Raw genomic sequence first — 13287 nt, 5'->3', positions numbered from 1 at the left:
AGAGAGGCATAGGGAAAACACATACAGATGAACAAGGATAGAAAAGAAAAGAAAAAAAAAGTCAAGATGGGAGACAGTGAGCGAGAGAGAAGCAGAGAGAGGAGCTTAGAGAGGTTGGAGGATGAAGGATTTGCACTGTGCATGGACTAGAATGGGAGCTAGGGGTGAGGGGCAGAGGAGTGGGACCCAGACCCTGCACTACCCCATTCTGGAGGCCCTCAGGGTCAGGGGACACTTCTGAGCCCTCCTCAAGTATGGAAGGGCCCCGCTCCAGGCAAAACCAGCTCCTCTGGGCTCCCTTACTGAGTCTGCATCATAGTCCTGGGGCGTGTCCCCAGCATGGAGCTGGGTACACAGGGGGGTTCGGGGACTTTTGCTAAGGGCGTTTGGACTCAGAGCCTTGTCACAGAGTCCACTTTTGGTGGCTCTGCTTAGTCGGAACACTGTGGGACCTGATGCTGAAGTATGCACTTTTTTTTTTTAGACTTTAAGTAATCTCTACAGCCAATATGGGGTTTGAGCTCACCTCCACTAACTTCTTCATTCATTCACAAGCACTATCTAATGAAGTTGGCCAATGTTAGACAGGACTCAGACTGTTCCTTGCCTTGGTGAAGCACCAAGTCAAGGTGTATGTGTTGGGGGGGTGGTTATGTTGGGGGTGGTGTGACAGAAGCACAGTGTCTGTCATGCCCAAAGAGGACCCTAGACTCAGTCTAGGATTTGTGAACATCTCTGTAAGAGAGGATACCAGGTGGGTCTTTAAAGGACCCCAGGAGAAGGGGGTGTACTCACCAGTAACCTCACTTCTCTGACCAGAGGGGGCAATACTCCTGGCTCCACACACCAGGATCCAGGCTGCAAAGCCCATGAGACTGAGTGAAAACCCAGCCCCTGTTAATGGGCGCGGGGGGGGAGGGCACACAACAGTGGTGGGATGGACAGGAATGACCCGGCTTGTGCATGAGGCCTGTCCAGGCTGACAGAAGGTGGCCTTCTCATGGCTGAGCAAGTGTCAGGAAAGAAAATGGGAGGGAGCTTTTGCTTCCCACTGTGGTCCCAAAAGGTAAAATTTCAGACCTCTGAAAGCTCTGGCCGAACTGTTTTCTCAGCCTGACCTGTACCTGGGACCTCGCTGCCCCATGCCTTCCAGCTGGGAAGGCATTTTTCAGCCCAAAAAGCCCAGGCCCTGGCCCATGACCAGACTCGGCCTCTCACAGTTCCCCTTCACGCCCCGAGGAGCCCGGCAGTCAGAAGCTGAGTCAGAGGGGTTCAAAGCAGGGCACAGGGGAAGCAGGTGCACAGAGGCCTCACCTACCACCCGGCCTCCTCTCTGCCCTCCCACTCTGGAAACCGCAATGGAGGCCTCATCTTCAGAAATTTCCTGGGAATATACTCAAGCAAGTCAGGGAGAAGGGAAGGTCTCCCCCCATCCCACTGCCACACCAGACTCCGCAGCTGCCCCAAAAGTAAGGAGCCTGCAGAAACGAAGCGCAAGAGCCAGAACTCCTGGGTCCTGGGGTACTCCCGGGTTAGAGGTAGGCAGGTGGAAGTTCAGATCCCTGCTCTGCCACGTGCCCTGGGCAACTTATTTAACCTCTCTGAACTTCTATTTAGTTTTCTCATCTGAAAGGAGATGTCACAATTTCCAAGCTCGAAGAACTGTGAGGCTTTGGAAATGTCTGCCAAGTTCCCAGGGGGAGAACCTTCTTCCTTCCCTCCCGTCGCCCTAAGAGGTTGAGTTGATGGGGCTCTGAGAGTAACGGCCTCAAATGCTGGGGCAGGGGCTGCGTGCCGGAATGGGGGAAGGCCTCTTAAAGGGGAGAGGGCCGGAGGTTTCCGGCCTGCTCTCAGCTCCTCTGGCTGCCTGCGGCCTGGGAGGCGGCCCCACAGGAACCCTAGGCCCGGAGCGCTCACGGCGAAGCCCCGCCCCGCCGCAGGCCCCGGCCGCTCTCCCGGGTGCTGATCCGGGCGTGCCGCGCTCACAGGCTCGGGCCGTCGTTGTGCCGCCAGTCGGCAGACCCCGGGTAAGGCTAGTTGGCGGAACCGGCGGGAGGTGAGAGGAAGCCGGGAGGGGGTGGCTGTCCCAAGCGACGGGAGGGTGCAGCCTCTGGGATCCAGCCTCCGCCCCGCGCCCACTGCCTCGCGAGGACTCCAGGCTCCAGCTAACTCCTCATTGCCAAAGAACGCGGCTTCTTCCCAGCGCCCTCTCCCGCCTCCTTCCTGCTCGGCTGTTTCCCTCCCACCTTCCAGACGGCCCCTCCTCTGTCTCTCTCGCTGCCTCATCCTGTCTTTGCCCCCTCAACATGGGTTCTCCTCACAGGAGCACCAGACCCCCTCTCTCCTCTTTCTCCACCCTGGACTCAGGGAGTTTGGAGCCTTCCCCCAGTGCACCATCTCTGAGTGCTCCCGTGCAGGCCAGCCCTCTCCCCAGGGCTCCAAACTCCAGTACAGATTGCCTCTTGGACATCTGTGGGAACATCCCAGAGACCCCTCACACTCAAATATTCAACAGCCAACGTATCTTTTGTCCCTAACAAAGGTATCAGCAAACTTCTACTCTGGAAGCCTCAAAGTCATTTTGCCCCTTTCTTCTCCTGCACTTCCTGTGTAAATCTGTCACCCTCCTCTCCCTCTGTAATCCTCTCTTCTGTCCACTGCTTCCATCCCTCCAGGCCCAGCTTACTTTCTCCTCCTCTGGTCTTTCTCCAGCCCCTCCAGAGCCCTCAACCCCACTATTCCACGCTACCCTGCCCCTGGTACTATCTAGCTCGTCATAGAACTCTTCCTTGAAAGCCTTGCATAGCTCCTCAGTGCCTTCAGGATAAAAGCCAAGCTCGTCAGCCTGGTATTTGAAGTCTCTTGTGTTCGCTGACTGACCTCTCCGTTCTCCACAAGGATGGGGTCTAGTCCCTAAGCGCGCATCAGTCCTTTTTTCCTACTTGACTTGGTACCCTCTGGTTCCCAGGCTCACTTCTGCCTCTTCTTGCTTTTCTCTGCCCATCCCAAATCCTGGCCTATCCTTCTTGGATCAGTTCACACACTCCCTGCCCTCACCCACAGGGGACAGGGTAGACAGGAGGAATCACTGGGTTCTGGGCTGAGCAGCTGGATGACACTTCTCTCAAGGACAGGCCAAAGTCCTCTTCACCTCAGCCCCAATCCGTAGCCTTGGGGCAGCCTCACCAGGTCCAAGTGAGAAATGTTGTGGAAAGTAAGGAGCAAACACCGATGAGTGTGGAAGTGAGACAGTGCTTTAGAGCTCGGCACAGGACCACACCAGAGCAAGGTCTCAGAACAGGCTGTAGGTGGATGGTGAGGGGGCCCTGATTGCCCCACTCTGTGGGAACCACTGCCCCACCCACCCACCCAAGGGCAGACTGAGGCCATGGAGCATCCCTTGGCCTTCCCGGGGGGAAGGCTGGTAATTGGCAGAACATGGATTTCACGGAGGCTCAGCCTGAAAACTCCTGGGTGACTCCCTCTGGCTGGGAGCCAGGATGGGCCCGCATCTGAGTCTTGGCAACTGAAGCCCAGGGGTGAGCGGGGGGAGTGGGGAACTCGGCTCCATCTCACAGTGCTTCTCTGCCTCCCACTCAGCCAGGAGGATGCCACCTGTGGCTTCAAGGACAATGGCTGAAGAAGCACCAAGTCCTCGCCAGAGGCCTGGCATACTTCCCTGTGTTCCCACACGAAGCACAGACCCCATCACGCCACAGGTGACAAGGCCCTTGTTGATAAAGGAATAAAAAGCCATGCCAGGCTCCAGAACAGCTCTAAGCTGGTATGGCTTCTTCAACACCTCGGTAAGGTGGCTCTGGGGCCCCAGAACTGAGGGTTGAGGCACTGTGGGCCTGCTTCAGGTCCAGGATCAGTCTGAGCTGTCCCATGAAAGAAGGGGTGACTTCACACGGGGGTAGTAAGCTTCCCTCTCCTGCTGGGCAGGGGAATGAAGTGGTGGAGCAGATGGCCAATTCAGGAAGGGGAGAGGCAGCCAAAATACAGCCCCTCAGCCCAGAACCCAGTAATGCTTCCTGTCTCCACTGCCCTGTGGATTTGGTGGGGGTGCTGAGCTGGCCCACTGAGGATGGAGAGATTTGGGATGGACAAAAAGGAAGAGAGGGAAGTCAGCCTGAGATGGGGCTAGACCAGATGCTTAGAAGGGCCTTCTGCCTAAGGTCAAGGTCATCTCCAGGAATATGGATCAGACAGCACAAGATGCCAGAGCCGGTGGAATCCAGCCCCTTATGGTGCAGCGGGGAAAACAGGCAAGAGGGCAGAAACATGCCCAGCTCACACAGTGAACAGAGGGCAGGCCAAGACCTAGGACCAGGGACTTGTGGCCACTGCCCCACTCCACTACCTCCTCCTCCTCACCTCTTCCGCTGGGGTACACAGCTAGGAAAGAAGGCTGTGGATATAGCTCCTGACCCCAGGGAGGTATCCCCAGGAACGTGGCATTTCAGCAGGATAGGTCTGAACAGACGTGGCTTCCGTGGCTTCATACTCTGGGGAAGGTTTCGCCCTTCCTGAGGTTCTGGCCCCAGCTTCCTCACCTCCACCACCCTCCAGTGAGGCAATTCTCCTTCCAGGAGGCCCTGAGCTACTCACTCAGCCCCAATCTACCTTTTCCCCCGTAACTCCCCGCACCTGAGCGGGGGCGGGAGGGGGTGTGACTCAGTGGGATAAAGGCAGCTGCTATATTTGAATGATTACATAAGCTAGGAGGGAGGCAAGGTCGGTAGACAAGCTGAGGCTGGCACCCGGGAAGCAGGGTCTCCACCCTCCATCACACAGTGCCCGCCTGGGCTTGGACAGGACTCCACGAGGACCTGGGAGGTGTGAGCTTGCATTGCTGGACTGTGAGGGATGTCCTCCCTACGGCTAACCACAGTAGAAAGGCTCTGTTCCCTCTCCACCTTCTTAGAAAAATAACCCTGTGGCTTCTAGAAACCTTATGGCCAAACTTAGACTAAGCCCCAGATCCTCTCCTTGAACTCTCTCCAGAAGGAAAGACAGAACGGAAAACATGGTTTGTCACTGACTCAGAAAAAGAGTGCTTGCTGGGAGGGGGGGCACCGGGCCTGAGGCTTTGCTCACCTGCACCTTATGGGAGGGACCTGTGTTCCTTCTCAGCCACGTCACTTACTAGCCACCTGACACTGTCAAGTCCGTGCCTTGGTTTCTTCACCTATAAAATGAGAATATTTTCCTCATGGGGTGGGTTTGTTGTAAGGATCAAATGAGAAAAGACAAGCAAAGCCTTAGCCCTGGTGGTGGTGGGGGGGCTTCACTGTGGCTTATCAGTATTACCATCTGCATCACTGTCATTGCCAACACTAAGGACTGGCTGGAGGCCTCCCAGATTGGAATGATGTCTGTGCCCCAGTGACCACTGACCCGGGTGGAAGGTGGGAACCCAGAGGAGAGAACGGATTCTGAGTCAGGAGCCAGACTTGCTGTGTTCCCCTAAGCAAGCCCCTGCCCTCTCTGGTCCTCAAGTAGTAAATGAGCCCTCAATGAAAGACCCCCGAGGCCCTCAGCTCTGGAGCTCATGTTAGCGAGAGAATCCACCCTCCCCCCCCAACTGGGGATTCGTGACTTGCGGCGCTGAAAGCTGCAGTGCTTCAGGGTGGGGGTATCCTGGGCTGGTATGAGCTAGGGGTGGGCGCCAGCACAAGGCCCATCTCCTCAGAGCTGCTTGGCAGCTCCTAGAAGGCCATGGGGGGCCCCTAGGAGGAGGAAGGCTGTGCCCACCCAAGCTGTGTTACCATGACGCTGGTCTCCATGGTGCCAGGCACACAGGCGGAGGGGCTGACGTTGACAGGATCTGGAGGCTCAGGCCCTTGGGTCCCCTAGGCCTGTCCCTCTGTCCCCATAAGCCCCCATGAGGTCCCCAACCTAAGGCCCCCAGGAGGGAGGGCAGGGAGGAAACACAGTTTCTATCTCAGGGGGTTGAAAGAGTGCTAAGGGGACTCAGAATGACCGAGGCGCAGGGGGAGAGAGACAGGAGCAGAGAAGTGGCAGAGAAGGAAGCACTGAGGAGCTACAGAAACAGACGGAGGGAAAAGCGGGTGGTGGGGAAGACGGGTGGGGGGGAGGGGGAGGATGCTATCGTCAGGGAGTGGGCTGTCTCCCAGGCTGACAAGCGGTGGGAGGGCTGTCCAGCCCATCTCTTTGGTCTCAGTGTCTTGAGGTGGTTGGTGGTGGGAGGACAGAGTGGAGGAGGAGGAGCAGGGTGGGGGCAATTTTCCTAGAGAGCTTTGTTGTGGGGGCGTTCAGACACGTGCCGTGTATGCGTGTGTGCGTGTGTGTGTGTTGGAAGTGCAGGCTGAGGTGTGCAGGCACGTGTGTACAGGGCATGAGTGCATGTGTGGCATGTGTGCGCCCGTGCCACTGTGTCTCCAGGGTGATAAATACAGCAGGAGGAGCTGGAACCAGGGAGAAGAAAGTGCGGAAATTTCCACAAGCTGAGAGTGGCGTGGGAGAGGGGACATGCCAGGACTGGACCAGCTCGGGCTGACTGGGGGACCCTGCCCTGGTAGCTCCTCCCTGGGCCAGGTCCTAGCTGGGGTCAAGTGACTGGACACAGGCACACATACACTTAAGTGCGCACAGTGCGGAAGAGCAATCCAGAAGAGCTTCCTGAAGGAAGTGTCATATTGGAGGAGAGGTTGAGAGGTTCATGCCAGCTGTACTTACGTGTATATGTGCGACAGACAGACATTCCCCAGCAATTAGGGCCTGATCACACGTTGGTCACAGAGCTAGCTAAAGAAACAGGAATGGTCTCTGGTGGGGGAAGACCCCAAGGAGCCCATTTGACTGGGATGTGGTTACATTTAAGAGGCAAGAAGGGCAAAACCCCAGCACCAGAGGCATGGGGAGAGGCCCCCAGGGCACTAAGCCACACCCACAACGGGTTGCTCATTACAGGGTCACAACACCTTGCCCCCGCATCATGCTGTTCCATCTTCTTAAGACACCTTTCCCTCTTAAATCCACCTGTAGAAATCTGCTCGTCTTTGTAGCCTCACCTCCTCTGTGGAGTTTTTCTTGATCAATACCCCTCCTGGAAGGGCTCCCCCTCACCGGCATTTACTTATGTGCTCCCCCTCAGTGTCCAGTAAAGCTCTGTACACAGTAGGTGTTCAAGAAGGGCTTGTTGAAGTAAAAGATACGAGGCCTGGAGAAGACTCTGGATGCCAGGTCTCCCTAGACATGTGCGGGAAGGGGATTACCAAGGGATAGTGCGAGTTACTTCACACATATTAGCTCATTTAATCCTCCCATTAGTAGGTACTATTAATACCTCCAAAGTAGACGTGAACAGTGAGGATCAGAGACCTCAGGAACTCAGCCAAGGTTCCAGAGCTTATACATGGGAGCGTGGGCATCTGCCCAACGGGTGTCCAACACCCATGTTCTTCCCAGTGAGCTGTGTGCAGGGGGGAAGCCACCAGAGCACTGGGCCCGGTGAGAAAGGCTCCACTCCAGGCCTCCCTCCAATCCCTTGGATCTGGGGGAAGGAGGAGGCAGGGCCCATCTTCCCTCCCCTGTCCTATGGATTTCTTGCAGAGCCTGGGGGTCTCCCGAGGCCCTCCAAGGCTGCAGAACACTTTGCAGGGTAGGCGGGTGGAGCAAGAAAGAGGTAGCAGAGAGAAAGAGTGAGACAGACAGACATCCCACCCCATCACCCAGCCCTTTCCCTCTTCCCTCCTCCCTCTCCATCCATAATGCTCTCCACCCAGACTGACTTGCCACAGCCTTCTCTCCCAGGGCTCACTGTGGTCAGGCCCAGACTTGGGTCACCGGGTCCGTCTCTCCAAACACCTCACTCTGGCTTGCACCCCTTCCTACCACGTATACCAGCAAGGCTTCCAGTTTCCAGGGCCAGCTTGGGGGTACCTCCTCCTCCAGAAAGCCCCCTCTTCTCCAAGAGCTGCTTCCCACCCCTCAGTAGGTCTAGTTCTGGGATCTTGACACATCCCACCCCTCCCCCACAACCCTAACCTCAAATGTGAATATAAACCACTCAGGGTCCCAAGAGGCCCCATTTCTTGGAATCCCTGTGACCAAGACCAGCAGAGTCTCCTGCCCAAAACCACCCATCACGCTGTTCTCATTGCCATAATTCATTACAGTTGAGACCTGAGGCTCCTGTTGGGATGTTGTCCCTGATCCCAAAGGAAAGCACTTTAAGTTATCATTAACTCCTGACAGTTCAGATCCCCTTTCCCAGGGACGTATGGGGCCACTTATAAGAGGAGAGAGAAGAATTTAAATCAGGAGGGATACAGAAGAGGGAGACTCCCTCCCCCTGAAAGAGTGACTATAGAAACGAACCTCAGGTTTGATTCAGGAAAGCTATGTGACCTTGCACAAGTCACTTCCCTTTCTCTGAGCCTCCTCCAGGAGGAGACAGTGCAGAGAGCTACTCTCTCCTTCTGGCTCCTAGATTCTGGGAGTCCACAGCACTTGGTGTTGCCTTCCAGAACATCACTAGTCTTGGAGTCAAAGGCAGGGCCAGGTCCCACCCCACACTCCAACAGAACACCACCTGGGCCAGGACAGCCACACTGGGGTCTCCAGAACCTGCTCCCCGATCAGTAATGTTGAGCTATCCATGGCTGCCCCCTGGTGGCTCAACTGAGTCACTGCAGCCAGTCCCTGAGCCTGGGCAGCAAGGCTGGCAGCCTAGCATTGGGGCATTTCCAGTCTTACCCACCAGACTCTCTCTACTAGCTGGTCAATCCAAGGTGAGATCCAGGGAAGAATTCCAGCCCCTGAGCAGTTGGACGACAATCTTGTCCTAGCTGCAGGCCGAATGGTCGGACTTTCAATCTGTCAGCCTGGCCCGGAGCAGCCCACATAAGGGAGGATAAGAGTGGGACTCAAGGGGCTTAGCCCCAGCCTGTGAAACTGGCCAGGAGACCTATTCCAGTCTGACATCCACTTCCCCTCCTCAAGAGCCTGGAACACAGAACCTGGAGGAGCTTTCAGCTCCCCAACACCCCATTCCTACACTGGCCTTCCCCAGAGTGGGAACATATGAATCAGAGGTCCGGTGACCCATCTCCACCCCCTTTGTCCAGCCCCCACTGGCTGAGGCTAAGGTTGGGAGGTCAGCCTGTCTGCCTGCTGCGCCCCTGGAGAGAGGGCGGTAATGAGGCTCTAAGCAGAGGCAGGAATGTGGTGTCTGGCACCTTCCCAGGGAGTCCCAAATAGGTCTCTGAACAGCTCGTTATCTCCCCAACTTGCCAGGGCCTTGTCTTCCTGGAGGAGACAACCAGGGAGTGCTCAGTGAGGGCAGCCTCCAGGGGTAAGGCAGGGCCCATCTCTGGAGGGCCATGCATAGGGACCAAGGGACACCTGAGGCTCTTCTTCCTAATTTAATAAAGCTCCTGTGACTCTGTGACCTTGTGTCTCAGAAGGGCTGGTGGGGGGCTGCCCTGAGTCACTCACAGGCTACACCCAGGCCCCGGCCCAGACTCTAGACTGCAGCCAGGAAAGGGGCTTGCTCCAGCTGGGGTCTGTCCTGGCCAGGGTCAGGATAGGCCTTCCCAGCCCGGCTGCACAGGCATGCAATGGGGATGGCATGGAGCTGGGCTGGGGCTCTGCCTGGGGCAGGAGGGAGGGGCTAAGCAGCTCAGGGCCTGGGGCTCCCCCCAGCTTCAGGGCACTAGGCACTCACCTTTGGGCCTCCTGAACTCCTGGCCCCTCCTACACCAGAGCACCTGAAACCCCCAGCCAATCACAGGCCTCGGCAATATAGGATAAAATATACAGATATATTTATATTATCAAAAGGCCCCCAAAGTGGGGAAGGGGCACCAGGAAGCCTGGGCCCTACCAGTCAGGCTAGACTGGAGGGAGCTCCTAAAGTCCCCAGGCCTGGCTCTAGGCTACAGAGAAACATACCCAAGAGCTCTCTCCCCATCCCAGCTGAGTGTTCCTTTAGAGCATCTGCCGCCATTTGCTGCTCTGGAGTCTGGGACAAGAGGGTGGGCACCCTTCCAGCGGGGCCCCAGAGCCTTGGGCCTCTGCAAGGATGGTGGTCCTCCAGATCTCCTGACTGATGCCCATCCCATCTTTCCAACCCCTCAAACTCAGGGTCGGTGACCCTGGTTAGGGAGCAGGCCAAGCCAGGGGCACTGAGCACCTGGACAGAGCCCATGAGAGGTTCCTCCTCAGGCAGACCCTGCTGCCCTCTGCTTCCTGGCCAGGGAACCCCACGCTGCAGTCAGGATGCGGGGTGTGGGGGTGAGGCTTCCTTGTGCACTCCCCGCTGGCTCACACCGGGCACACAGGGCACGAGGGTGTCTGTACAGGAAGGCTTCGTGGCAGCAGAGTCCCAGAGGCAGGGGCTGGCTCTTCCGTGCTCAGACGTTGCGGAGGAGCTGTGGGAAGCCACAGAAGGCCAGATTCCATAAGCACGCTGGGAGGGCTCACAGGGCCGGTGGCCCCGCTTAAGCTTTTGCAGCTACTTGGGAATGCCAGCCTGGGAGTACTCAGGTCAGCTGGGTCCCCCAGGGCCATGCAAAGAGGGGGGTCCTGTGAACTACGCCAACTGAAAGAGCCTGTCAGGATGCGGAGGAGGACGGGGGGGGGGGGGGGGTGTGGCAATCAGGACAAGTAGAGAGGGGACTCAGGCGGAAGGCATACCCCAGCCAGGCCCCAGCCCTCTGCCCACAGGGACAGAAAGCCACTCACGGATAGGGGGTCCGCAGCGAAGGCGGCCACGCTCCGGCGCATCTCGTTCTCGCTGCCACGCAGGGGGATCAAGGACACGCTGCCCAACCGGACCTCAGGCGCTGCCCGGGACACACGGGAGGGCTCCGAGGGCCACACCAGGCCGTCGTGCTGGGGAGGTGAGAGGAGGGCACTCGGCTCCCGATCCACCCACCCTTCCCAGAAATGCCTCCAGTTCTGAGCTGAGGGGATACCCTCAGCTTTGATCCCAGTCAGTATGAGAAGCAGCAGTTAGAGGAGAATATGACTGTATCCCTGGCAAAACGCAGCCAGTGACGTTGCTCAATAACTCCCACCTCTGGGTACACAAACTGCTCCAAGAATACGGTACCCAGAAATCAGTTCTAAAGGAAACACATGTGTGCCTCCTTCCACTGGGAGCCAAGACTATGGAATCCACCTGTTTTCCCTTTAGGCTTGACTACCAGGAAGCTCAGGGCCCTGGTACAGTTCTGTCTCCCTTTTCCCCCAGACAACTCTGAGCTCTTGTTTAAAATCTATGGCTTGAGGGGCGCCTGGGTGGCTCAGTGCGTTAAGCCGCTGCCTTCGGCTCAGGTCATGATCCCAGCGTCCTGGGATCGAGTCCTGCATCGGGCTCTCTGCTCAGCGGGGAGCCTGCTTCCTCCTCTCTCTCTGCCTGCCTCTCCGTCTACTTGTGATTTCTGTCTGTAAATAAATAAAATCTTAAAAAAAAAAAAAAATCTATGGCTTGAGTCCAACCCCCTCCCCCCACCCCATCCAACCCCTTCCTGGCCTGTTCCCACCTGGCCCAATGTGGCGACCACCTGACTCCCTCAGTCTGTCCTCCCCTGCAGGCCGAATCCAGAATGAGCCCTCTTAGACAAACCGGCAAACCACTTTCTCACTTCAAACTCTCCCTTCAAACTGCTGACGAGGTTGAATTCGGCTTCCTGGGAATGGCCTTCAAGGCTCTGAGATCTGGCTCCTGACTCCCTCCCTTTCCAGTGTCAGCTTCTGGCACTCCTGGCCTCTCTTTGCACCCTACCATGCAAGCTGTAGTTCTCTGGCCATGCCTTTCCATCAGCTGTTCCTCTGCCTGGAAACCACCCCCCCACCCACCGCCTTTGCTAGGTGAAGGCTCTGTCACCCTCCAGCTCAGCTCCCATGATGCCCCCTCCCTGCTGCCTTCCCCACCTACCCGCCACCTTCCCTAGCTAGCAGGCTCCCTGGGCTTTTTTCTCTGTCTGCACACACTGACCACACCAGGCTATTTAACAGGTCACTTCGAGGTCTGTTCCTTTGTACCTGTGGAGTGGCCGAGGAAAGGGGCTGCACCCTCGGTCTCTAGCACGCCTGGCTTGGGGATGGACCAGAGGGGCCTCTAGGAAGGGCTTACTGAGTGAATGAACAAACCAATGAGTTCAAAGCAACTCAAAATCTACTTGAAGCAATTGGTGGCCTCTAAAGCAAAGGAACAAACAGACCCATTCCCCAGAAGGATGCCTCCCAGGATCCCCTCCACCTGGTACCTGCACGAAGAGGAAGGTGGCAAACCACTCTCGGAGTTCCATCTGCGTCTCACAGCAGAGGTACCTGCGGGGTAGGGCACAGATCTGGACACTGCCAAGCGCCTGTCTCCCCGGCCCATGGCCTCCAGGCAGGGCACAGAAGTGGAGAGTGGGGGAACCCCACAAGAGGGGACACGTAAACATTTCTCCACAGCCTGGGGTCTGAGGCTAGGGTCCTCACTCACCACTGCTGCTTCTCATGCTTCTCCGTCTCATGCACCACCGTAAAGCCCCAGCTGCAGAGAAGGGCCAGATGGAGTCACGTGGCCGCCCACAGAGGCCTCCCAGCCCAGGTGCCCAGGACAGAACCCAGACGCCTGGGGCAGAGCCGGGGGTAGGCGTCAGGGCCTTCTTACAAGCATGGCACATTCTGGCCACTGCCTCTTCCTCTCTGCCTGCACCCACCCCCACCCCACCCCCAGGCCTGCCCTAGTCCCTGAGAGATAACCAGGCACAGCTCCCAGATGAGAGGAGAAAGTCAGGAAACTAGGTCAGGTGACCGCAATTCATAACAATAATAGCGGCCAGGCATCACTTTCCATCTCAAAAACATATACTACCCTCTGAAACAGGTGTACCATCATTCTCTGCGTTCTACAGATGTGCAAAGTGAGGCCCAGAAAGGTCCCAGAGGTAGTCAGTGAGGATTTAAATCAATCCAGGTCAGTGGTATGCAAACAAGAGCAAGCATCAGAGTCCCCAGACTGTCTTGTTACCACGGACTGGTGGCCCCACCCCCAGGACCCATGACTCAGCAGGTCTGGGCTGTTTGCATTTCCAGGTGATGTTGCTGCTGCTGGTCTGGGAGACCACACCCTCAAGACTACAGTACCAACCCCCGTCAAGTTCAAAGCCTCTGCTGTGCTGCACCCCTGACCATGGGTCCTGAGCTCTCACAAGCCCCAGCCCCAGCTCACCAGGTGGGTGGCCGCAGTTTCTTCTTCACTCCCAGGTAGACTTTGAGACTCCTGACAGGCCACTCCTTCTCAGGCCGGTGACTCTGGGG

General features: G+C 57.0%; 1 protein-coding gene across 5 annotated transcripts in view; it reads right to left on the bottom strand.

Moving 5' to 3' along the window:
* Positions 1-9772: 9772 nt before the first annotated feature.
* ARAP1 (ArfGAP with RhoGAP domain, ankyrin repeat and PH domain 1) overlaps positions 9773-13287 on the bottom strand; it is a 62324-nt gene continuing 58809 nt past the window's right edge. For all 5 annotated transcript variants that reach the window (XM_059133432.1, XM_059133449.1, XM_059133440.1 and 2 more), the window contains 5 exons: positions 13199-13281; positions 12467-12517; positions 12243-12306; positions 10714-10863; positions 9773-10400 (listed from right to left, as the gene is read on the bottom strand). In XM_059133432.1, the coding sequence (XP_058989415.1) occupies positions 10383-10400; positions 10714-10863; positions 12243-12306; positions 12467-12517; positions 13199-13281 (366 nt within the window). In that variant the 3' untranslated portion in view covers positions 9773-10382. The remainder of the gene's footprint in view (positions 10401-10713; positions 10864-12242; positions 12307-12466; positions 12518-13198; positions 13282-13287) is intronic.

Source organism: Mustela lutreola, chromosome 1 (genome assembly GCF_030435805.1).
Source record: "Mustela lutreola isolate mMusLut2 chromosome 1, mMusLut2.pri, whole genome shotgun sequence".
In the NCBI taxonomy this organism is placed as follows: Eukaryota; Metazoa; Chordata; class Mammalia; order Carnivora; family Mustelidae; genus Mustela; species Mustela lutreola.
The sequence above is the reverse complement of the archived record's forward strand: the minus strand, read 5'-3'. Positions and strand labels throughout refer to the sequence as shown.